Source organism: Podarcis bocagei, assembly GCF_964188305.1.
Source record: "Podarcis bocagei genome assembly, chromosome: 13".
Lineage (NCBI taxonomy): Eukaryota > Metazoa > Chordata > Lepidosauria > Squamata > Lacertidae > Podarcis > Podarcis bocagei.
In genome coordinates, this window is record NC_138138.1 from 43937203 (window position 1) to 43964588 (window position 27386).

Below are 27386 nucleotides of genomic sequence, written 5' to 3' on the forward strand. Positions count from 1 at the left end.
TTCCTCATAAGGTTTGGCTTCCAGACCCTTGATCATATGTGTCAGCCCCTTCTGCACATGTTGTAGCTTATCAGTATCCGTCTTAAATTGTGCTGAATGCAGCTGAACACAATGCATCAGGTGTGTTCTGCGAAGCGTAGAAGAGATCTCTTCTGTGTGTGTGTTTTCATTGGGGCACTATGCTTCTGTTGATGCAGACTTTTCAGATGTACTACTGGCAAACCAGGTGTTCCCCATCTTATATTTGTGCAGCTGGTTTTTTCTGCCTAAGTGCAGCACCTGACATTTGTCCCTACTGAAATTCATTTTGTTAGTTTTGTCCCAGTAAAGACCTGTTAAGGCCAATGGTATCTAGACCAGGGGTTACTAATGTGGTGCCCATAGGAACATTGGAACCCCTGGGGTCTTTCCCTGAAACATCTGAAGTCTTTTCCTGACATTTACAAAGTGTCTGAGCTCTCTCCTGCAATGACCCCTTCCTCATTCATGAGGCAGACTTGGTGGTTGTAATTCACAGAATTATATGCCATCATTGTGAAACAAGCTTTAGCCTAAGATCAGGAAATGAAACAACAAGAGCATTCAGCTTCTGTAAAGTTTTTTTTAATTCATTTTCACTAACACTCCTGTTCAGATAAAGCCTATCAAAACCAACAGTTCAAAATCTCAGACAAATAAATATATATACATTTCAATACATTTATATTCATTTCCCTATCTAGAAATGGGAGCTTCTAGAATATTCTCTTAATTCAGAAGACATTCCTATGTATTTTTACATCAGCATATGTCCTACTGAAATAAAAAGTGCTTATCCCTAGGTCAATGGGTAGAAGTTTGCAGCCTCAGCCATTATGCTGAGGCTGCAACTCTTGGTTTGATCTTTCCCATACTGTAATAAATAAGTGGCTTAGTTCTTACACAAGCTCTTCAGGCAGCGCTGGTGGGGGTTCCTCAGTGAATGTTGCTGGAGAGGAGATGAAGCCACCATGGAAAACAATGCCACCAATGAGGAACTCTCCTGGCTGATGATACATTTGAAGTGGACGGTGTGGACTTTGGAGCCTGCATTTTCCTATGTGAGCCTGACATGCATTGTAAGAAATCAGTTTCAGCAGCAAGACCACTAAAACCTCCATCCATTTAAGGGCAACTGTTTGTTCTATGCAGAAACCATGATTTCTTTGGCAATAGTATAATCAGCTTCTCCAAGATAAAAATTGTCTCGTTTGAATGGTAGTTAAGATTCCTGAGAGGATGCAATCTGGGAGTATCCCAGACTGTTTTTAAGTAATTCTGGTTAAGTTGCAGCATCCTTTGTGTTATGTTGCCAGTTGCCAGTGAAAATCCAGAGGGATCTTTGAGGAGCAGCAGATTTAATTATAGCCCTTTTAATAACCAAGGAGGAATGTATGTATTCAGTTTTAGGGATTCCCTGTGGAATTGCTGAAGGAAATGTCTTTGTCACATATTCAGGACTGTTATTTTTAATTTCCTTTCATTAGATAATAAGGGGCCAGTGGTGTATTGGTGAAGTTAGAAGTTCATAATAGAAGACCTTGTAACCAATGGAGATCCCAAAATGTAGTATAGTCAGGATCTTGGAATTTGGCTGAGGAGACCTGGTTTCACACCAGCCATATGGCATGACTGCAACCCTACACATAGTAGTTACTTGGGACTAAGCTTCCATGATTTTTTAAATCACTTGTAAAATATGGTGAATTTTACAACAATATCTTTAGTAGTCTGAAATGCGACCTTTAGCTTTTAATTCATAATTTAAAATATTTGTACAAAAGTGTTCCTTTTTAAACTTTAGTATGAGGGGGAAAGAACATCAAATTTAGAGAAGAATGAACTTGGAAGAGTGGCTCTGCTATGGTTCATGCCCACATAGCTGTCTGTGTTCCTTGATGGTATCAGAGTACTTTGTCAGGGGAAAGTCCAGAGAGACCAGCTACATGGGCTGCTGTATTGGCTTTGGGGAACAGTTTTGTCAAATAGACTTGTTCATGCTTTAATGCTTTCTTATAATAAGCTGTCCCCTGCTGTTTAACTTTGGCCTCAGCAAAATGATATAGTAACATTTGGGGAAGAAGATGCAGCCCAGTAACCCAAAACTAGAGGCCAATATAGAAAAGATCTCCGCAGCCATCATGTACTTTCCCTTGGTACTCAGGTTGTTGTTGTTGTTTAGTCGTTTAGTCGTGTCCGACTCTTCGTGACCCCATGGACCAGAGCACGCTAGGCACTCCTGTCCTCCACTGCCTCCCGCAGTTTGATCAAACTCATGCTGGTAGCTTCAAGAACACCATCCAACCATCTCATTCTCTGTCGTCCCCTTCTCCTTGTGCCCTCCATCTTTCCCAACATCAGGGTCTTTTCCAGGGAGTCTTCTCTTCTCATGAGGTGGCCAAAGTATTGGAGCCTCAGCTTCACGATCTGTCCTTCCAGTGAGCGCTCAGGGCTGATTTCCTTCAGAATGGAGAGGTTTGATCTCCTTGCAGTCCATGGGACTCTCAAGAGTCTCCTCCAGCACCATAATTCAAAAGCATCAATTCTTCGGCGATCAGCCTTCTTTATGGTCCAGCTCTCACTTCCATACATCACTACTGGGAAAACCATGGCTTTTACTATACGGACCTTTTTTTGGCAAGGTGATGTCTCTGCTTTTTAAGATGTTGTCTAGGTTTGCCATCGCCTTTCTCCCAAGGAGCAGGCGTCTTTTAATTTCGTGACTGCTGTCACCATCTGCAGTGATCATGGAGCCCAAGAAAGTAAAATCTCTCACTGCCTCCATTTCTTCCCCTTCTATTTGCCAGGAGGTGATGGGCCCAGTGGCCATGATCTTCGTTTTTTTGATGTTGAGCTTCAGACCATATTTTGCGCTCTCTTCTTTCACCCTCATTAAAAGGTTCTTTAATTCCTCTTCACTTTCTGCCATCAAGGTTGTGTCATCTGCATATCTGAGGATGTTGATATTTCTTCCGGCAATCTTAATTCCAGCTTGGGATTCATCCAGCCCAGCCTTTCGCATGATGAATTCTGCATATAAGTTAAATAAGCAGGGAGACAATATACAGCCTTGCCGTACTCCTTTCCCAATTTTGAACCAATCAGTCGTTCCATATCCAGTTCTAACTGTAGCTTCTTGTCCCACATTGAGATTTCTCAGGAGACAGATGAGGTGATCAGGCACTCCCATTTCTTTAAGAGCTTGCCATAGTTTGCTGTGGTCAACACAGTCAAAGGCTTTTGCATAGTCAATGAAGCAGAAGTAGATGTCTTTCTGGAACTCTCTAGCTTTCTCCATAATCCAGCACATGTTTGCAATTTGGTCTCTGGTTCCTCTTCCTCTTCTAAATCCAGCTTGCACTTCTGGGAGTTCTCGGTCCACATACTGCTTGAGCCTTCCTTGTAGAATTTTAAGCATAACCTTGCTAGCATGTGAAATGAGTGAAATTGTGCGGTAGTTGGAGCATTCTTTGGCACTGCCTTTCTTTGGGATTGGGATGTAGACTGACCTTCTCCAATCCTCTGGCCACTACTGAGTTTTCCAAACTTGCTGGCATATTGAGTGTAGCACCTTAACAGCATCATCTTTTAAAATTTTAAACCTACCTGGTACTCAGGTAGGTTGGAACAAAGGATAGCCACACACTGCAAAACACCAACATGCTGAAGGTGATGAACTTGGCTTCATTAAAACTGTCTGGTAACTTCCTAGCTAGGAAAGCCACAGTGAAACTGACCATGGCCAGCATTCCCATGAAGCCTAGGACACATTAGAACATGGTGACTGATCCTTCGTTACATTGCAGCATAATTTCTTTAGTCCCTGAGTGCTTGTCTATATCAGGGAGTGGGGGAGCAACTATCAGCCAGGCACTACACATCATCATTTGAATGAGGAAACTGAAAAGAACAATGGAGATGGCCAGATTTCCCCCCACTCATCTCCTCATTTTGGAGCCTGGCTTGGCAGCCATGAAAGCGAGAACCACTATAGCTGTTTTTGCTAAGATGCAAGACACTGCCTCTGAGAAAATCACTGCAAAAGCAGTTTGTCGAAGGAGACAGGTTATTTTTGTGGGCTGGCCAAGGAATAGCAAAGGACAAAGAAAGGAGAGAATGAGGGCTATGAGGAGAACATAGGTGAGGGTCCGATTGTTGGCTTTGACTATGGGAGTTTCTTTGTGCTTGATGAAGATCCTAAGCACCAAAGCTGTAATGAAAGTCAATAAAAGAGCAAAAGTGACCAAACTGATTCCCAGAGGTTCATCATAAGACAGGAAGCTAATATCTTTTGGAAGACATATATCCTGGCCAATGTTTGGGTACTGATCTTCTGGACATTGAAAACAGTCATCCATGTCTGAAAATAAAACAAAAACACGTTTAGTGAAGACTTTTAGAGTCTAGTGGTGGTAAGGGGAAAGGCTTTTTTGTTTTATATCCCACTTTTTTACTCGACTCGTCAAAGCAGTCAACAACATTTAGAAAACACAGCAGATCACAAAGCAAAACTACCAGCCCCTTGAAACAGCAGCAGGCATCACATGTTTCTTTCTTCAGTTAGCCCTGTCTTTAGCCAACTGAACCAGGCCCTGATGTGGTCTTTTCTTGTCTCTTTTGCTTTGTTATTCCTTCGCACAAGGCAAGTATCTGTTGGCCCATGTAGAGTAGTCCACATTTCCCCTTCACATCTCTCATTCTGTGTCATATTTGCGGAAATAATGCAACTGATTCCCAGAGGTTCATCGTAAGACAGGAAGTTAATATTTTTGGAAGACATATATCCTGGCCAATGTTTGGGTACTGATCTTCTGGATATTGAAAACAATCATCCATGTCTGGAAAAAAAAATCAAAGAATATGTTTACTGAATATGTTTAGAGCTCAGTGGTGGTAGGGGAAGAGGCTTCCATAGCTTTCTGTTTTATATCCCATTTTTTACTCGGCTCTTCAAGGCAGTCAACAACAGTTTAGAAAGCATAGCAGATTAAAAGCAAAACTACCAGCCCCTATAAGAGTTTTATGAACCACATTCTTAGGAAGAATCTGTATAGAGTTTGGGAGAAATATAAAAACTGCTGGAAAGAAAATCACCTTTATGGCTTTCTCCTATCAAGGCAATTACAATTAAAGAGTTAATATGGATAGACAATAAGTGACTTACAGGGAATTGCTGGATTTTACCGGGATGGGGGTGGGTGGGGTGTAACCCAAACTGAAACCAATTAAAAACCTAAGTAGTCAAGTTGCAGACTGGTTGCAATATCATCAGTTACATGATATGTTTAAATTAGACAGAAAGAACTGTTTTTTGGACAATAGCTCACAATTCCAAACAGAACTCTTGTAAAACAAAGATAAATTTTTGTCTAAAATACATTATCTTTTATTAAAATGGGAAACAAAAATGAGCTTGTTAAAGCTTCAATGACGCACTGGGCAATAGATAAAGGACACAATATAGATCTTAACCTCTGGGAGAAACTTCGTAAAAGTGACTTGAAAATTACAGCATGTTATTCTTTGAAAGAGAACTATTGGAAAATGATTCATAGATGTTATTTAACTCGAAGCAGGTTGGCTAAGATTTACAAGGCAGAATCTAATAAGTGTTGGAAGTGTAAAGGTGTGGAGGGAACATTATTTCACATGTGGTGGGCATGTAAAAAGGTAAAAGAATATTGGGAAATGATTTATAATATTTTAATATTACTTTCCCCCTAAACCCAGAGTCCTTTCTGCTGGGGATAACCCAGACTGAAATTCTTAGTTATCAGAAATATTATTGATGTATTCATCATCTGCAGCTCATGTCTTGTTAGCCCCAAAAATAGAAAGTGAGTGGTGTTTCAAGTAAAGAGGATTGGCAAACTAAGTTGACAGAATATGCACAACTGGCAGACTTAACATATAGAATAAAAGAGCAAGAAGAATATATGTTTAAGGAAGATTGGAAAAAGTTTATTGAGTATATGGAAAATAAGTGTGTATAGCTGACAATGCTGTAAGCATGAAATTCAGTCTTTATAATATCTAAATAATTCTTGAGGGATATAATACAGTGGTACCTTGGGTTAAGAACTTAATTCGTTCTGGAGGTCTGTTCTTAACCTGAAACTGTTCTTAACCTGAAGCACCACTTTAGCTAACGGGGCCTCCTGCTGCCGCTGCGCCGCTGCTGCATGATTTCTGTTCTCATCCTGAAGCAAAGTTCTTAACCCGAGGTACTATTTCTGTGTTAGCGGAGTCTGTAACCTGAAGTGTATGTAACTTGAAGCGTATGTAACCCGAGGTACCACTGTAGTGGAAAACTGATTCGAATGGTTATAGTAAAATGTGCTGGGATGTAAGATATGTAAAATGAACCATGGAAAGAGAAGAAGGGAAGTCATTTGGAAGTCTGTAAAATGTTTATTTGAAATTGTAAAACAGATATATATATATATATATATATATATATATATATATATATATATATATATATTTGCTTTCGTAGATTTTCACGGGTACAGGAATGCAGGTTTTGGTGTCTTCGGGTGTCTTCCCGTGTAAGAGTTGGGGTGTCTAGGCGACGTTTCGACGAGGTCTCACTCGTCATCTTCAGGCTGGTGCTTTCGGCTTCTTGTTACTGGAACAGAGCAGGATCTCAGTGTTTGAGTTCCTATAAATACTGTTGAGGGGGTGTGGTGTATAGCCTCCAACGTTCTGGGCAGAGAGGAAGTTCCCAGGTTAGTGTGCCTTTTCTTCTTTTGTTCATTAATTACTTGAGGGATATCTTGAGTGATTTCTTGAGTGATATTCTGAGTACCACTTAGGAGGGTCATTAGGTGTGGATTAGTTGCTAAAGCTTTCGTGTCTTGACCTCTTGAGCTTGTGAAGAGTTTTTCTGAGAAGATGGCTGTACTGCAAATAGTTGTGCTCTGGCTTGGCTTCGTGTATAGGGGCGAGCTGTGGTTTTGTGCCCTGTGCCAGCCAGATCTGTGTAGGGATTGCAGGGGGGTGCAGCATCCGGAGGTGCCACTATGGTTTGGCTACTGGATGGTGTCTGTAATTTATCTGTGGAGAGGGTCTGGGTTTGGGTCTGGTGTGGTTGATTGGAGATGGCGTTCTGTGTGCCTCTGGTTCTGGTGTCGGTTTTTGTGGGGAGGGCTAATTTCCAGATGTCTGGCAGGCGGGACGTGTCGTCACGCTTGTTCATGTTGTGAGGGTGTTTCTCTATCTCGATGGCTTCCATGATTATTCTCTTGTGGTGATGTTCCATGTTAAAGAGCAATTTGGAATCTGCAAAATTAATTTCGTGTCCTGTTTCTTTCATGTGTTGGTAAAGAGAGGAAGTTTTTTCTTCTTTTTTGACGGCATTCTTGTGTTCTGCGATACGTGCATTTATTCGTCTGTTTGTTTGTCCAATGTACGTGGCTGGGCAGACTTTGCAGGGTATTTCATAGACCCCTTGGTTTTCTAGCTGGATTTTATCTTTGGGGTTTCTGAGGATATTGGCTATTTTTTGGTTGGTGCAAAAGGCTGTTTTGATATTGTGTTTATGGAGGATTTTGCTAATTTTATCTGTAGTGCCCTTGATATAAGGAAGGAGGGCCATGCCATTGAAGGGCACTACAGATAAAATTAGCAAAATCCTCCATAAACACAATATCAAAACAGCCTTTTGCACCAACCAAAAAATAGCCAATATCCTCAGAAACCCCAAAGATAAAATCCAGCTAGAAAACCAAGGGGTCTATGAAATACCCTGCAAAGTCTGCCCAGCCACGTACATTGGACAAACAAACAGACGAATAAATGCACGTATCGCAGAACACAAGAATGCCGTCAAAAAAGAAGAAAAAACTTCCTCTCTTTACCAACACATGAAAGAAACAGGACACGAAATTAATTTTGCAGATTCCAAATTGCTCTTTAACATGGAACATCACCACAAGAGAATAATCATGGAAGCCATCGAGATAGAGAAACACCCTCACAACATGAACAAGCGTGACGACACGTCCCGCCTGCCAGACATCTGGAAATTAGCCCTCCCCACAAAAACCGACACCAGAACCAGAGGCACACAGAACGCCATCTCCAATCAACCACACCAGACCCAAACCCAGACCCTCTCCACAGATAAATTACAGACACCATCCAGTAGCCAAACCATAGTGGCACCTCCGGATGCTGCACCCCCCTGCAATCCCTACACAGATCTGGCTGGCACAGGGCACAAAACCACAGCTCGCCCCTATACACGAAGCCAAGCCAGAGCACAACTATTTGCAGTACAGCCATCTTCTCAGAAAAACTCTTCACAAGCTCAAGAGGTCAAGACACGAAAGCTTTAGCAACTAATCCACACCTAATGACCCTCCTAAGTGGTACTCAGAATATCACTCAAGAAATCACTCAAGATATCCCTCAAGTAATTAATGAACAAAAGAAGAAAAGGCACACTAACCTGGGAACTTCCTCTCTGCCCAGAACGTTGGAGGCTATACACCACACCCCCTCAACAGTATTTATAGGAACTCAAACACTGAGATCCTGCTCTGTTCCAGTAACAAGAAGCCGAAAGCACCAGCCTGAAGATGACGAGTGAGACCTCGTCGAAACGTCGCCTAGACACCCCAACTCTTACACGGGAAGACACCCGAAGACACCAAAACCTGCATATATATATATATATATATATGAGAGAAATCATTGACCCAGTAGATTTGTTCATTCTTACATGTAGATGTTTCAAAGGGGAGGGGGAAAAGAAAAGAAAAGATAAAGACTAGCCTTCCTACCACTGAGTTGTCCCTCCTTTTAAAACCATTGCTTATTTATCTCTACCACCAGCCGCCCAAAAAGGAAAGGAAAGATGTTGAACCCAAGGGTCTGTATCCACATGAGACTCCAGGAAGGGAGGCTCTTTCCCTCAGTCCCTTGTGACAATTTCTTTCTATGGGACGTGATTGGGATCAGAATACCCCTTCTGTCACAATTCCGGATGACCATGGAACCTCTCCCATAGCACACTGTATCCATTTGGTTTGCTTCAACACGTCCATGCTTAGGAAGCTGAGTCCAGAAAAACAGCAATTATGTGCAGAGGTTCCCCAGTGCTTCAGTATGCCAGAGGGAGGCAATCAGTGTTTCAGCGGATACTAATGACATTGTTATGGAGGTACTCATTCCCATGAACCAATTAGATATGTGTCAGATGCATCAAAGCTGTGATATGTGAACAGGCTCAATTTTTCTTCCCTCCATGTTCCAGTATAAGACACATAGGACAGCGAGCACACAAACACAACATTTATGAGATATCTTCAGGGTGATGGTTCAATGTTTTGAATGCGATGGAGGCAAAGAATCAGTCAAAGGAGACTGAGGTAAGAATGAAAGAGAGGTGGGTATGCATGGGTGCAGTGCCAAAACTGGTGGGCGGGGGTCGCATGAAGGTAAGAATCTGATTTACTATAATAAACATATTCACTTGCTGTTCCAGGGATCTTTGTCTGATACCAGTTCACAGTTCATATTTCATGAATTTGCTGCTTCTTCATTCTGGTTTAGAAAGCTTTGTAATTGTTTTCATATCATATGATGGAGAAACAGGAATGTCTCTTGGCTCATCCATACTGTTGTTTAATATGGATAGTAAGAACGTCCATTAATTCTCCATTGTCCATATGATGTCCTCCTCTACATTGCTGCCTTCCCAAACTCTTCCCCTCCCTTAATCCAGATTTTCTCATACCTTCTTATGTTTGGAGTATTCTGGTATAAGAAAATCTGGTTTGAGGGAGGGGAAGCATGTGGGAAAGCACCAATTTGGAATAGAGTGACATGGACTATGGAGAATTAATGGAAGTACAGGAAGAGTACTATTGAGAGCCAGTGTGGTGTAGTGGTTAAGAGCAGTGGACTCGTAATCTGGTGAACTGGGTTCGATTCCCTGCTCCTCCACATGCAGCTGCTGGGTGATCTTGGAGTAGTTACATGTCTCTGAAGTCTCTCAGCCTCACTCACCTCACAGGGTGTTTGTTGTGGGGGAGGAAGGGAAATGAGATTGTTAGTCACTTTGAGACTCCTTAGGGTAGTGATAAAGCGGGATATCAAATCCAAACTCCTCCTCCTCCTCCTCTTCTTCTTCTTTTCACATTAAATGACTGTATGGATGAGCCCTTCACATGGTAAAGCTGGTGAGAAGAAAGTGTTGCAGCAGTTGGGGCAAAAAGGGGTTTAGAGGCAAGTGGAGGGGCAGGAGAGAGAGAAAAAAAGCAGTTTTCTGACATCTACAAAAGCAACCAGGAGCAATCACTGAAGGTTTGCTTTTTTGCAGAGTGGGAATCTAAAACAAAACAAAACAATGAGTGTAGAGTGGTTACCACTCATTGTTTTCCTCCAACTGCACCCAATCCAATAGGTTGGAGTCTTAGAAAGGTCTACTCAGAAGGAAGCCCTATCTAGGACTCACACACACCTCTGCTTGGTCTACCATTTTCCCCCAGGAAAACCAGCAGTTTACCACTGAATGGGATCAAATGTCAATCAGGATTTCTATGGATTGACGTTTGCTCTGATTTAGTGCTAAAGAGTGGGTTTTCCAAGGGAAAGAACCTGGGCAAAGGCAAAACTGCTGGGACTCATGCCCAAAAAGCACGAGACAACTACAAAACCACTCAGACCTGTGCTTTCTAGGCACAGGACCAGCAGAAGTGTGGATGAGCCCTTTAGTTCAGTAGGTCTCACTAAGAGCGTTGCAGCTCCAAAGTAAGCACCACTTAATGCAGAGGAACATGCATAGTTGGACTCCTAAGCACATTTAGAAAAGGTGCAGACCACACTTTTAAAACACATCCAATGCATATTTCAAGCACATACCTCTATTATGTAATAAAGAATTCAGAAACGGGCTATATGGATTCTGTTCTGTTTAGAGTATAACCAGTGAATTGAAGACGTTTCCTATGAACATAACTCTGCATGGATAAACCTGACTTACTGTAAGTCTGAATCCAACACTAGGATCCAAAACACACATTGGGGGAGGAAAATGAATTATTCTGTTAACACCGCTCCCTTAAAGGGCAAACCTGCTTAGCCTATAGTCAAACAGGCAAATGATACCTGCTCTTGAAATGCAAAGGTGTTTTTGTTCTGTAATTCCAGATGGAGTTGGCCAATGGAAGTGATGTCACAGAATTCATTTTGCTGGGATTTGCAGGAGGGCAAAAGAAACATTTGTCGCTGCTCCTTTTTTTGACTGTTCTTTATGTGGTCACCTTGGCTGAGAACATAATCATTATCACACTGGTGGTTCTAGACACCCACTTGTCACGAATTCCCATGTATTTCTTTCTGAGCAACTTCTCCTGGCTGGAGATGTGCTATGTATCCACCACTGTACCCCGCATGCTCTTTGATCTGGTGACCCGTCATGGGAAAATTTCCTTCCAGGCTTGTTTTCTCCAGTTCTACATCTTTTTCTCTCTTGGTGGAATGGAAGGTTTCTTTCTCTCAACTATGGCTTTCGATCGGTACTTGGCAATATGCCACCCACTACGTTACCCACAAATTATGTCCCAAAGTGCCTGCAATACCTTTGTGGCTGCTTGTTGGATTGTTGGCTTTCTGTGGTTTATTATACCAGTGAGTTTGATCTCCAAGTTGTCCTTCTGTGGACCAAATGTCATTGACCATTTGTTGTGCGATCCTGGACCACTTCTGTCTCTGGCCTGCCCGCCACTAGGAAATGTTCCTTTCATCCATCAGATTTTTGTGAAAACGGTGGTTTTCATCAACTTATCCTGCATCGTGCTGTCCTATAGCATTGTGATTTTCACGCTGATGAAAACTGCTAACCAAGGCAGTTGTAGGAAGGCTTTTTCCACAGTATCATTTCACCTAGTAGTGGTGACTATTTTCTATGGTTCTGTAGCAGGGGTATACTTAGCTGATCTAGGTGGAGAAAGCCACTCAGAAAGCCAAGTCAGAAAGGCAGCAGCACTCTTTTACACTGCCATCACACCTTTCCTTAACCCCCTGGTCTACTGTCTGAGGAATGATCAGATGAAAGAGGCAGCAAGGAAGTTGTTCAAGAGAATGAAGAAATGATGGTGAACTGGAGAACACTGATGGTGTGAAGATGTTGGGAGAAGAAAATGAAGTGGAAGACCCAACCAGTCACCCAAAGAGATAAAACTCCTATTCTATTTTTTGCTTTTCAAAAATTGTATTGATTAGTTACTTAAAAAGTGCAACGTAGCAAAAATAATAATAATAAACAAATAATCCAATATGTAAACCATCATGCATCACAGGCTGGAAGGACAAAAGTACAAAGATACAACACTGCTTCAAGGGGATGATAAAGAATTAATTCATACAAAGATTTCCTTTTCAAATAATAAAGATTTAGAAAAATAAAAGTTTTCTCCAACTGTGAATTCTATTATTTTTAAGACTAAATGTTCTATATAGCCTTTAATGAACCAGCCATTTGCATATACTAATGGCACTGAGTGACCATGTGCTTCAGTATTTGTATAAAAATATAATCATGCCCCCCACTAAGTCAAACTCTGCCTTTTAGATACTTTTAGTTCAAGAAGGGCAACTTGACAAACCCCTGAATATCAACAATCCAAATGATTAAGATTAAAGGTCTTCCAGGATTTGACAATAGAGCCCCGGACTGCTGTTAAGGGATAATAAGTGTGTTCTTTATTTTTGACATCTCATTCTGTTACCACATACAGATACAAAAGTGTCAGGTGAAATTATTGAGTAACTGTTTGGTTGTCAAAGAGCTCTCAGTGAATATCTTATTCCAAAATTCAGCCTCCTTTGAGCAGTCCCACCAACTATGTGGAAGGCCCCCCACCCCAAAAATGTCCCTAGTTAAGCCATGAGAATCAGTAACTTAATGTTAACAATAGCAACAACATGTAAAATATTAGGTGCCTGTTCCATAGCAAGTCAAAGCAGGGCTTTCAGATTTTCTTCCTCTGTTCTGAACTATGATGCACACCTGTTGACTGTTCTTTCTGAAAACAGCTAAAAAGAAAATAATATAAATGAATGAACAGACATTAATGCATAAAATGTCTGTCAAATGCAGACTTCTCTTGTGATGCTCTTTTCTGAATATCTTATTATACAGAAACCCTTCATTCTTGATGTTAGTCAGCAGGAACCTTGGTATCTCTTGCCACCCAAGAGAACTTAACCATGCAATATATATATATATATATATATATATATATATATATGCAGGTTTTGGTGTTTTCGGGTATCTTCCCGTGTAAGAGTTGGGGTGTCTAGGCGACGTTTCGACGTCTACTAGAACAGAGCAGGATCTCAGTGTTTGAGTTCCTATAAATACTCAAACACTGAGATCCTGCTCTGTTCTAGTAACAAGAAGCCGAAAGCACCAGCCTGAAGATGACGAGTGAGACCTCGTCGAAACGTCGCCTAGACACCCCAACTCTTACACGGGAAGATACCCGAAAACACCAAAACCTGCATTCCTGTACCCGTGAAAATCTACGAAAGCATATATATATATATATATATATATATATATATATATATATATATATATGAATGAATAACATGTCCACTTTTAAGACAAATGCAAACTTTTTCTGTGGTACTCTTTTCTTCTGAATATCTCATTATACAGAAGGCCTTTTTTATGTGAATCAGTAGATGCCTCAATATCTCTTGCTATCTGGGGAGATACATGGATTATTCTGCAATGTCTCACAGAAATTGTAATTCTGAATAGGTGATTATCTCACTTATAATTATCTAATTAATTGTGATTACATGCTACTACTTCTTCTGGTCTCAAGGCAGCTGTAGTAACCAAGACGAAAACTACAAGATACAAGGATTCAATAACTATCCCCCATCCAATTTGGTCTGAGGGCTTTGTAAATCAGATCATGGGCATTTTAGAAGGCATAGTCTGAGCCACACATCATCCTGTGTGGGGCCATTCAAATCAGGCTGTGGGACTCAACACAGAACCCAGTAAGGCATAATGTGGAGGCAGGAGAATGGGTGTAGTGAAGGAATTATTTCACAGAAGCTACTGCCATTGGCAGTCCTGGTCTTTTTGCCTCTGGTGGCATACAAGACGCCTGACATCAAATGCAGTGTCAGCAACTCTCTTCCTATTCTCCACAAGTTCTACCAACCAGGAGACTACATCATTGCCAGCATTATAGCTCAGATATATAGATTTTCCATTCCAATCTCTTTCAGAAAACTGCCTTCTAATGACATCTTTGAAGGCACTGTGTAAGGCTTTGCTGTTTTTCTTTTTTAAAAAGTTCCTTTATAATGTGATATATCTGTCCTAGCTATGCCACATTACCCCTCAGCATTTTGATGACCCTACTGTTTTCTGCTTAGGAGCGTTAAGTATTTAAGAATTTCCAGGTTGTAGTGAAGGAACTGTGAGAGAGCTGTGACTGGGGTTGAGGATTAATTTTTAAATTTTGGTCCTTTTTATTTTTGAGCAACTATGTTTACTGCTTTCTCTGGATTGTTACTTTAATATGGTCATATTTTCTGAGAAAGTATTGATAAGTGGAAATTGCTGTCATTCAAAGGTAGAGCATCATGGTACACAGGAGGTCACTTTTTCAATGCCTGGCATCTTGAGATAGGGCAGGGAAAGTTTCTTTAATAGAAACGTCAGATATCCACAGACAGCCAATGTAGACAATATGTCAGCTTCTTGGTTTCCTAAGTTGTATTTCATTTCATTTGATTTCTATCTGATCCCATTTTGAACAGCAACTCCACGGGTCATAGTCAACTAAAGCAATTGAAATCAAGAAAATTGGGTTACTTTTTTCAGTTTATGTAATTAAAGTCCTCCAACATCTGGAAATTTCAAAGATCCAGACCCAGAATACTGTATCAGCATTTTGCAGGTGAAAACAAAATATAAAAGTACAGATGCATGTGACAATATTTCATAATGCTTATCTAGATCAGAACCATTATACTATAATGTATTCAGTAATAATGCATTTAACTGAAGAGAAGCATATGTCACATTCTGAAAAAAATCCACTCTCACAGTGCAAGTAACTCTAATTACAGGATGATGACCCAGGTCTATCAGCATAGTCTGGCCTTGATATTTGCTTTAAAAGAGATCAATGAAAATCCCCAGATTTTACCTAACGTCACCTTGGGCTTTCATATCTATAATAGCTACTTTGACACAAGATGGACCTATCAAGCATCATTGGAACTTTTCTCTACACTGGACAGATTCACCCCCAACTACAAATGTGATAGTCAGAACAATCTAGGAGCAGTCATTGGGGGACCTATCTCTGAAGTCTGTCTCTACATGGCAGATACCCTGTGCATCTATAAAATTCCTCAGGTATGCAGACAGTAGGAAAGATAAACAAACCATTTGCTCATCTGTTTACTTATAAAGGTTTTCCTTTTAACAGTTGTATTTGCAAGTGAGGCTTCCAGAAGTAAGACTATATGAAAAGTCCTACTGAATCAGGCCAGAAACCTACCTAGCCATGAATTCTTTATTCAAAGAGGCCAACAAAATACCTTGAGGAAGTCCACAAGCAGGACATGAGAGCAACATCACTGTCCACATTCGGCGGTTCGTATCCCCGCGGCAGGGTGAGCTCCCGTCTTTCGGTCCCAGCTCCTGTCCACCTAGTAGTTCAAAAGCACTCTTAAGTGCAAGTAGATAAATAGGTACCGCTTTATAGCAGGAAGGTAAACGGCGTTTCCGTGTGCTGCGCTGGTGCTGGCTCGCCAGAGCAGCTCCGTCACGCTGGCCACGTGACCCGGAAGTGTCTCCGGACAGCGCTGGCCCCCGGCCTCTTAAGTGAGATGGGCGCACAACCCTAGAGTCGGACACGACTGGCCCGAACGGGCAGGGGTACCTTTACCTTTATCTAATTCAAGATGCTGTATGCTTGTACAGTGGTACCTCGGGTTAAGTACTTAATTCATTCTGGAGGTTCGTTCTTAACCTGAAACTGTTCTTAACCTGAAGCACCACCTTAGCTAATGGGGCCTCCCGCTGCTGCTGCCGAGCCGCTGGAGCACAATTTCTGTTCTCATCCTGAAGCACAGTTCTTAACCCGAGGTACTATTTCTGGGTTAGCGGAGTCTGTAACCTGAAGCGTCTGTAACCCAAGGTACCAGTGTACATAAGATCCCACAGTTAAGATGTATTCAATTTGATTGCCAAAACCTTTAACATTTTAAGGTATTACCTTGGAAAAACTCAGACATATAAAATATATAACTGAAAATGAGATCTTTCATGCAACACTATCAAATTAATAGCAAATCCCAACATATAGTAAAAAAGGACTATCCAGATGATCAGCAAATATATTGCTTTCAGTAAAGTTGTGCCCAGTCAGGGTTCCAAGCATGCAAAAAATAAAAGAGAACATTAACAATGAACAATGTGCAAAGGACCTTAAGCAGAGTCCTGGAATCCTGTAACACGACAATTGAATTGTGTTTTAGCCTGCAAAGGTACAACACTAACTTGAAGAGGAGAAAGTGAATAATATATGAAAAATTATGAACTACACTTCCTCGGCATATTGGAAGTAAATCATATTATTTCTATGGATTGCATGAGGAATTAACTCTAATCCACAATAATATTTGCCCCAATAATAATGTATTTAAGGTGTCTGTAATTTCTCTGTAGCAAAGTTCAGGGCCTGCCTTTCTCTCTTGCAGCAGCAGCAGCATTCCTGTTTGATTACCTATTGGCCACTGTTTTCATGAATTTGACCTCAATGAGAAATTTCTCAAAGCAAATAATAATAATATGATGGGAAAATACTGCATTTTTTGCTTGCAACGAACAATCTCTATGTCTGACTGTTATGAGGACTTCTAGCATTTTTCTTGCCCATCATGTAAGATTTATTTTTTAAAAAAAAATTAATTCCTGCTGTACCTTCTGTAGTGTCAGAATATTAAATTTAGATTCTCCTCTTACATTTTAGAAAGATTAGATTTTCCCCCACACTCAGTTCTGTAGCTTCATTTGGAGTTATTTCTATTTTGTGTGTGTGTGTTTTCTGACTTATTTTTGTAGATGATTTTTAACAGCATTAAAGGCTTTCCCCCACTCTGTAAATAAAGAGGCGTGGGGACTTTGTTCTTTGTCATTAACTGCTTCCACCATCACTGTTGCAGAAGTGATCTCTCTGTGTTCAGGCTTCTCCCCCTTCTTGGCCAGTTTGTGTACATTGTTCTTACCTCAATTCTCCATATAAGATTATAGGAAGATTATAGGAATAGGAGACTCATAGTTACGAAGTTTGATGCATTTGTATGCAAGAACAAATAAATCCTTAAGAAGATGAACAATTCCATTTAAATTGATGAAATCAGTTATAAAAACAGGGGTCAGAGCCGCTTAGCCAAAGGCTAGATGTACTAGATTTAAATTAAGGAGGAGAGCAAAGGAGAATAAACTCTTTCCCTCAGACAGTTTGTTGTACATTAATATGCACCATTCAAGAGCTCAGAATATAGAAGAGGATTTAAATCATGGCAAAACTAATTCCATAAAGAAAGCATTAAAAAAGAAAAGGTAAAGGACCCCTGACAGTTAAGTCCAGTCACAAACGACTCTGGGGTTGTGGTGCTCATCCGGCTTTACTGGCCAAGGGAGCCGACATTTGTCTGCAGACAGTTTTTCTGGGTCATGTGGCCAGCATGACTAAGCTGCTTTGACATGCTTTCGAACTGCTAGGTTGGCAGGCCCTGGGTCTGAGCAACAGGAGCTCACCCAGTTGCGGAGATTCGAACCTTTGACCTTCCGATTGGCCAGCCCTAGGCTCAGTGCTTTAGACCACAGTGCCACCCATGTCCCAAAGAGAGCAGAGGGGGAAATTATGTCATCTGATAGGGACAAAGCACAGGGCAAACTCATCCCTCATTTGCAAAAGGCACTGCTTAAATTTGCAACTTCTGTTTTGACGTCTGACATAGACTCCAATTCAAAGATGCTCTCAATTCTCATTGGGACCCGGCTCCACTTCCCACCTGAACTCACCTGCCATGCACACATTAAAATAGATATCAAATAGCTGGATGGTAAGTGATAATATAAAAAATGAAAATATTAAAGTATTTGCTAAACTCTAGGTCCACACTCTGTGGGCTGCTGAAGTAACAACCAGTAACAATCAGCAGAGTGCTCACCTAACCTCCCTGAACTTGAGTCATTGCAATGTTTCAGGTGGGGAGGCAGGTGGGAGTGTCATATTGACTTCATCAGTGTATCTGCACTGCACAAATCTTACTGCTGCTTCACCCTGCTACTCACCTTTCCAGAACATCACGGAATCTCTGAGCACACTTGTCCTACTCTGCTGGCCACTACAGGACTCCTCACTTCTCAACTTTTTAAATTTCCATTAGATCATATATGGCTCTCCTGTGGTGATAGATAAGAAAACCCAAGCTGCTTTCTATCTCCAAATGTTCCCAAATTTGAAGCTTCAATATGAGACAATTCTCCACATACTGCTATATTTCAAGTGGACATGGATTGGAGTAATTTCTCGGCATGACGACAATGGAGAGAGGTTTGAACAGAATATTATCCCCATGTTTGCCCAGAAAGGTATCTGCTTTGATTTCATAGTAAGACTTCTCAAAGTGTCTTTTTCCAGTACTATTGATGATATGGTGGGAGATGTAATTGAGAAGACTGAAATCATTATGAAGAGCACTGTCATTGCATTGGTCATTCATGGTGAAATAGAGACCATGCTCATCCTGAGGATATTTTCTAAGGCTTCAGCATATGAGCATATATCAACAAAGAGAAATGGTAAAGTCTGGATAATGACAGCTGAGATGGAGTTCACTTCCATTCCTCTTCAAAGAGATTGGGACATAGACTTCCTACATGGTGCTATATCCTTTGCTGTTCACTCCAGTGAAGTTTTAGGATTCCAGAAATTTCTTCTGATGAGAAACCCCACTTCAGAGAAGGAAGATGGCTTCGTTAGGGTTTTCTGGGAGCAGGCATTTGGGTGTCTGTTCCCCAGAGCTATGGTAGACCTACAGAATGAAGAAATCTGCAGTGGAGAGGAGAAGTTGGAGACTCTTCCTGCATCTGTTTTTGAAAGGAGCATGACTGGCCACAGCTACAGTGTCTACACAGCTGCCTTTGCAATAGCACATGCATTGCAGGCCATGGATTCATCTAGATACAAAGGCAGAATGATAGTAGATGGAGGAGTAAAGCTTCAGCATCAAGAATTATGGAAGGTAATGTCCCGAATACACCAAGAACCAAAGAAGGATCCCGCTCGATCAGTACAGAGCCTTCCTTTACCAGCCAACCAGATAGCAATAGTATTCTCCCACTGTTTTTCCCTAGGGCCTGGTTTTCAGATGCATGATGTCTCTGTTTCCTGAGAATGTATAAAGCAGCATTGAATACTAGCAATAGATTTCCTGCTTCCTTCATGAATTTGCTGAAGCCCAAGGTCTCACAGATTCAAATGATTATAAAAATAAATGAAAATCTGTGTAAATTCCAAAAAGACATGATGATGAGCATGGTGTAGAGTATTGTTGTCCCTGCCTTCCACCACAGCAGGTGTGAGTGATATGGCTGTGGATGCAGTAGTGGCTATTCCTCCCTGTCTTATTCTGCTGCTGCCCTGCAGGGTTAAGATTGCTTTACTAATTACTACCTCAAGGTGGTATGTGCACATCTTCTCTCTATATTTACGATTATCAGGCATAAAGTTTTTCAAGAGTTTGGAATAAAGTGGGAATGATCCACAGCCTTTGACATATCCATTGACTTTTTTTCTTTATCCCCTCTTTCTTTAGCTTAACCACTTTGTTAAGAGAATAGTATTTAATAATACTGTTGGGGAAAAGGTTTCCTTCAATGAAAATGGAGAGCTAGAGACTGGATTTGATATTATAAACTGGATCACATTTCCAAATCAGTCCTTTCAGAGAATCAAAGTGGGAAATATAGACTCCATGGCTCCCCAAGAAGAAGTGTTGAGGATTTGGGAAGAAGCCTTTGTGTGGCCCAGCAGTTTTAACCAGGTGAGGTCCATTCGTATTTTGCACCATATCCATTACTTCCAGAGGTATTCCCAGTTCCCAGTGTTGATATACAAGCTTGCAAAAGAGAAAACCTTCTCTTCTTTCATTTATGGACAGGTGCAGCCCCTTTCTCTTTGTAATGATAAATGCCCTTTGGGTTACCATAAAGCAAAGAAGGAAGGGGAACCATTTTGCTGCTATGATTGCATTCTGTGTCCACAAGGGAGGTTTTCCAACCAGATTGGTAAGAGACATCATGTACACAGCCTATCAAATGTACTGTCATTCAGGTATTCAGACATTCAGTAAAGTTTATGGTTCCTCATATGAGGATACAGCTTGATAAACTTAGCAATAGCAGTCCCAAGTCATTCAGAGCTGGTCATTATTTACACCAAACAGGAAGGAGAGAAAAACAAACCACCACTCATTCAGAAGAAGGAGGTATAATGTTTATTTTGGAAAAAAGCATGATTGCAGAATTGGAACACAATTCTTTTTGACAAACCCTTTTCTTTTAAAGAAAAAACACAAAGGGACTGAGCACGTTCAATGTCCAAAGAATGATCTGGTGAGAAGTCATAGAAAATAGAAAAAAGAAAGAATTATAAATTTATATTGTTATATCAGAGCTTTTCAAGCTTTTCATATTGTTGGCACACTTTAGACATGCATCATCATTTCGTGACACAGGAATTCAGTTTTACTAGCAAACTGGAGATTAAACTAACCCCTTATAAGATATAGAGACACATACATAAATTCTAATAATGAAATGTATGGGGACACAACATATCTTTTGATCTGCCCGCTTTGTTTCCAACCCCAGGAGGAGTGTGTGGAGCATTCACTTGACACACCTACACACTGCAGCTGACACACTAAAGTGTCACAACACACAGTTTGGAAAACTCTGCTGTATATTTTAAAAAAGTGTTTGGACCCATATGTGGATGGGAGTATAACTATATATTGAATTTTGCACATCTATAAATGTGCAACACAATCTTTTTAGGGATCTATTTAAACATTATTTAATCTACCATATTTTTTGCTCTATAACACGCACCCGACCATAACACACACGTAGTTTTTAGAGGAGGAAAATCCGTAGGCATGCCACCCGCAGGCATTCCCTCCATAACACACACAGACATTTCCCCTTACTTTTTAGGAAGAAAAAAGTGAGTGTTATGGTGCAAAAAATACGGTACTTAGGGATCAATCTATTTCTAGCCAATGAAAGTTTGACATTTGTAAGTCTGATATTTCATATTACTACATCACAACAACACAAATTCTGCTGCAACATATAGAAACCTGATCATGCTGTTTGTTGTTTCTTTTCAGACATGGATGAATGCCTTCAGTGCCCAGAAGATCATTACCCAAACATGGAACGGGATTCATGCATGCCAAAGGACATCAGTTTCTTGTCTTATGGAGAACCTTTGGGGATTGCTTTGGCAGTTCTTGCTCTTTCCCTTTCTTTCACCACAGCTTTGGTGCTTTGGGTCTTTATTAAACACAGAGACACTCCCATAGTTAGAGCCAACAACCGGAACCTCACCTATACTCTCCTCACCTCCCTCTTTCTCGCCTTCCTTTGTGCTTTGCTATTCATCGGTCGACCTGAGAAAGTGACGTGTCTCCTTCGACAAACAGCATTTGGCATCATCTTTTCAGTGGCAGTTTCTTGTGTGTTGGCCAAGACAATCATTGTGGTCCTTGCTTTCAGGGTCACCAAACCAGGTTCCAGGATGAGGAAATGGGTGGGGAAACAACAGGCCACCTCCATTGTTCTTTCCTGCTCCCTGATTCAAGCTGTTCTTTGTTGTGTATGGCTGGCAACATCTTCCCCATTCCCAGATTTTGATATGCACTCTGTGACTAAAGAAATTGTTCTGCAATGTGATGAAGGCTCAGTCACCATGTTCTACTGTGTCTTGGGCTTTATGGGCTTGCTAGCCATTGTCAGCTTCACTGTAGCCTTCCTAGCTAGGAAGTTACCAGACAGTTTTAATGAAGCCAAGTTTATCATCTTCAGCATGCTGGTATTTTGCAGTGTTTGGCTGTCCTTTGTTCCCACCTATCTGAGCACAAGAGGAAAATATATGGTGGCTGTGGAGATCTTCTCCATCTTAGCCTCCAGTGCTGGTTTACTAAGCTGTATATTTTCCCCAAAGTGTTATATTATTCTGGTGAGGCCTCAGCTGAACAGCAGGGAGCAATTAAGAAGAAGAAAGGATTGACATATCTAACATTCTGTAGCCCTTATACATCTTAAATCAGCTGTGATAAACCAATGGGATATTTGCAGCTATTTTTATTCCCTCAATAAAATATAAATGGAATGCAATCTGTATGCTTACTTGAGGAATAATTCTTTATAAATCTGTGATATATTTTTGTTAAATCCTCTGTTCTAACATATCTGAGCATATAAGGATAATATACAGAATGGCCTCCAGTGCTGGGTTATTGGAATTCATATGTTCCCCAAAATGTTTTTTTATTGTGTCAAGGACTGAACTGAACAAAAGGCAGCAGCTTAGAAAAATAAAGAATTGACGCAACTGTCTTGTTCATTATCATATTCAATTGCCACCATCACGTTATATTTTAATTGGAATGGAGGTCTAAATCACTGTTTGGCTTTTTTTGCCAATTTTGAATATTTGAAAAACAATGTCCTTCCCTAGAGGCTTGGATCTTTCAAGTTATTCAAAACTATTTCAGTTGCATGGTGCCTGAGGTGATATACTTGATAGTTTTAGAAAGTGTATGACCTGGTAAATCTATAGCCAGCTGCAGGGTATGTCACCCAATATAAAGTTAATTTCTGGAGCTGTAAGGGGGTTTTTTAGGGTTTTTTTTTATTTAAAAAATCCTTTAATTTGTAAACCCCATTGATTCCAATCTGGTGAATGAGCATGATCTACTTGCTCTGCAGAATGAGAAATGTTTAGCTATTGGGAGTAGGGGTGCATCAAGAGGTAGCAGTTTTGCCTTCCATTCTTTCTATACCATCAAATCTGACTTCAGAAAGGTTGGTTATGCCTGAAGGTCCCAGGCCACAGAGAGGTTAGGCTGGCCTCAACTAGAGCCAGGGCTTTCTCGGCTGCGGCTCCAATCTGGTGGAACACTCTGTCACAAGAGACTAGGGCCCTGCGGGACCTGACATCTTTCCGCAGGGCCTGCAAGACAGAGCTGTTCCACCAGGCCTTTGGTCAGGGCGCAGCCTGACTCCCTTCTCTGGCAGCCTGCACAGAATTTTGCTTAACGGTTGCCATCAATTTGATTTTAATTAATTTTTATAATGAAATGTTTTTAGAATATTGGATTATTTGATTGTTGTTAGCCACCCTGAGCCCGGCTTTGGCTGGGGAGGGCGGGATATAAATAAAAATTTATTATTATTATTATTATTATTATTATTATTATTATTATTATTATTAGTTCATGGCTGTTGTTTTTTGTTAAGGGAGTGATTGTAGAAAATCTCAAACTCTACCATCTTCCATTTTAAATTATGGAACCCGAAGCTTGCTGGTTCAAAAGAATATTACGTAAATGAGCAGACTGTCTACGCCGCTTAAGATTAGGTACTGCAAATCTTCAAGAAATTGACAGTTTTATTTTCAACCCCTTTCCCAATGATCCCTAACATGAAATTAATTCACAGCTGCCACACATGGCTCCACAATTTCACCAAGCTTTCTACTATTAAGCCAACATCTCTTTCCATGCCAGTTCACACCTAATTAGTGTGTATGTGAAGTTAGGATTTTTGGTCCCATGTGCATCACTTTACTCTTATTTACACTGAGTTACATTTCTGCCCCTCCTCAATTTAATGCACATTTATGCAGTGGGAAAAGACTCTTTTGGAGCTCCTCACAATCCCATTTTGTTTTTACCACCCTGAACAGTTGGGTGTCTTCAACTCAAAATAACAGACAATTGCCTGTGTGGAATTACCCATATTTCACTATAGCAAATGAAGATGTTCCATCCCAAAAGAGAGTTTGTTTTAGTGGCTAATGAGAACGTTCCTTAGAGACACATCTCCAAGGGCTGCTGAATATTTAACACCAGCATTCAAGCGTTAGTCCACAGACAAGTCTACAATCTCTTTCTAAAAGACACAGGAAACAACTATATATTTCTTTTCACAATCTGTGAACTCCGACACAGCCAAGGTGGTGAGCCTTCTGCTGGAGGGATTGACTCCTTACATGCTACTGAGGTACATAAATTGATACCTTTAACAAGGCAAAGGAGACTGTAGTAAGAGACCAGAGGGGATGTATTTCAATGAATAGCCCTATTCAGAAAGATTATGGGCAAGGAAATGGGAAATGTTGACACACCAATATGGAGCATCATCTGAGAGAAAAAGGAAAGTAGGAGAGAAATATCTTTACTTACTTACTTATCTATTTATAACATTTGTACGCCGGCTCCCTTGGCCAATAAAGCGAGATGAGCGCCACAACCCCAGAGTCAGTCATGACTGGACCTAATGGTCAGGGGTCCCTTTACCTTTACTTTACCATACTCATAATCTAAAAAAGATCCCAGAGAAGTTTACAGAACAATGACAGCAGCAGCAGCAACAACATCATCATCATCATCATCATCATCATCATCATCATCATAATGCAAGAGGGTCTCAGAGGGAGGGAGGGAGGGAGGGAGAAACAAGTACAGGGCTCTCAGATGAATTCCTCAGAATTGTCATCCAACAGCATACAGAGTGCTAAAACTTGTCCACCCCGATTTCTTACTAAATTGGGATGGTTCACAACAACAAAAAATACAAAATAAGAACACAAAATACATAATACATAAACAAACAAACAAACAAACAAACAAACAAACAATACACTAGCACTAGATTCCCACACACATAAAAAGAAATGACTATGTTGATGACAACAGATGCTTAAGGAAGTCCACTCCTATGGACTAAAAGGATGTTTCAAAGATATAAGAACATAGGTAGTCAACAGGATGCACTTCAGATGATGATGGACTACAACTCTCATGATCCTGGACCATTGGTTATCTTGGCTGGAGCTGATGGGAGTGGGGAGTCCAACATAATCTGGGAAGTGCCATTTAGATATTCCATGTTCTCACATACCAATCTGATAATGATATGGTGATGCACATTTCAGTGGTCATAGGTAAGTTTAGAATACTTGGGAAGGGCCATAGTTCAATGGTAGACCAACTGCTTTGCATACAGAGTATCTCTGGGGCACCTCACTGGAAACCTCAGAAGCTGCTGCCCATCAGTGTGGACCATTTTGAGGAAAAAGGACCAATGGCCCAACTTGTTATAAAGCAGCTTCCTATATTCTTCTGAAACTTTACATATTTTGGTCCTAAGAGGTATAATTCAGCTATAATTAAGCTACCTACCTGTATATCTGTCTTTAAGTCTTTATCTATGTGCTATTGACTACTTTATTATGTTCATAATTTAGAGAATCTTCTGATTAAGTGGCCTATGATTTTCCCCTCAATAAATAAATATAAATTAAATGTATGCAACACAATTACTTGTTATGCCTCATAACTGATATGCAATCTCAAGAATAACTATATGTAATCTAAAATGAAGGAGGCAGAATATTCTGCTGCCCTCCTTAAAAGCAGCATGCCTGGTTAGTCTTTGCTTTTCAATGAAAGCAGAGAGGGAGACGCTGGTTTGTAGCAGTGTTTTCCTCTCAGCCTAAGGATTTATTCCCTTAGCACACACCATCCACAAATGATAAGCTTGCTGAGTCTACAGGCAGACAGGGAGATGATACTCGCTCTTGGTATGTGACTGTGTTTCTGCTTTGTGATTGCAGATGGAGATGGCCAATGGGACTGATGTCACAGAATTCATTTTGCTAGGATTTGGAGGTGGGCCAAAGAAGCATTTGCTGCTCCTCATTTTTTTGACCACTTTTTATGTGCTGACTTTGGCTGAGAACATGACCATTATCACCTTGGTCGTTCTAGACTCCCACTTGTCACGACTTCCGATGTATCTCCTTCTGGGCAGCTTCTCCTGGCTGGAGATATGCTATGTGAGCACCACTATACCTCGCATGCTCTTTGACCTAATAGCCCTTCATGGGAAGATCTCTTTCCAGGCTTGCTTCCTCCAGTTCTACATCTTTTTTTCTCTTGGTTGCACTGAGGACTTCTTCCTCTCTGCCATGGCTTTGGATCGGTATTTAGCCATATGCCACCCACTGCGTTACCCACAAATTATGTCCCAGAATGCCTGCTATGCCCTGATGGCTACCTGTTGGATCCTTGGCTTCCTGTGGAACATTGTCCCAGTGACTTTGATCTCCAAGATGTCCTTCTGTGGACCAAACGTCATTGACCATTTGTTGTGTGATCCTGGGCCACTTCTGTCTCTGGCCTGCCCTCCACTAGGAAATGCTCCTTTCATCTATCAGATATTCGTAAATGCTGTGATTTTGGGTAACTTATTGTGTGTCATCCTGTCCTATGGTGCAGTGATTCTCTCTCTGATGAAAACCTCTAGCCAAGGAAGTCGTAAGAAGGCTTTCTCCACCATATTCTTCCACCTAATGGTGGTGACAATTTTTTATGGTTCTGTGGCAGGGGTATACTTAGCTGCTCCTGGTGGAGAAAGCAACTCAGAGGTCACAAAGGCAGCAACAGTCTTTTATGCTGCCGTCACACCTGTCCTCAATCCACTGATCTACTGTCTGAGGAATGATCAGATCAAAGAGGCAGCAGGGAGGTTGTTGAAGAGAATGGAGAAATGTTGGTGCCCTGGAGAATATCGATAGTGTAAAAATTTTGGAAGAAAAAAAGAAGGAGAAGCAGAACACCAGCCTTCCACAATCAACATTGTGGTAGGTTGGGCTGTTGCACTTATTATAGCAGATGGGTGTATCACATTTCTGAAATATATAATTTTTTACATGGAATTCTTGCTGCTAGAAGTATGATGCATTGGCCAGTTTATACTAGCATGGTTTTGTCTTTGTCTTTGTTTTACTTAAGAGAATATTCAAAAATGGTATTTCCTGAATGTGTCACAAAGCAAGAGGGTTAAGACAGAAACTTTGTGCCCCAGAGGGAAGGCACAGATTAAGGAAGCAGCTACCAGCAAGTGGCTCAGCACAAACAGTACAGAGACTGAGCAGGAGGGAGAGAAAGAGAATGCCAGCTGGTTTAAATAAAGCCCATCATTTTCTGTTACTCCAGCCTGATTATTATAA

General features: G+C 40.9%; 2 protein-coding genes across 2 annotated transcripts; both read left to right on the forward strand.

Annotated features, from left to right (window-relative positions):
* Positions 1-9359: 9359 nt before the first annotated feature.
* Positions 9360-26951, forward strand: LOC308570707 (olfactory receptor 11H6-like; the record flags this gene model as incomplete). The annotated part of the gene is made up of 3 exons (XM_081165619.1): positions 9360-9461; positions 11176-11390; positions 26186-26951. The coding sequence occupies 3 exons, from the start codon at positions 9360-9362 to the stop codon at positions 26949-26951; spliced, it is 1083 nt and encodes a 360-aa protein (XP_081021745.1).
* On the forward strand, positions 15128-22376 carry LOC308570708 (vomeronasal type-2 receptor 26-like; the record flags this gene model as incomplete). Its single annotated transcript, XM_081165620.1, has 5 exons — positions 15128-15418; positions 18466-19323; positions 19897-20124; positions 20242-20368; positions 21475-22376. The coding sequence occupies 5 exons, from the start codon at positions 15128-15130 to the stop codon at positions 22374-22376; spliced, it is 2406 nt and encodes an 801-aa protein (XP_081021746.1).
* Positions 26952-27386: the final 435 nt, after the last annotated feature.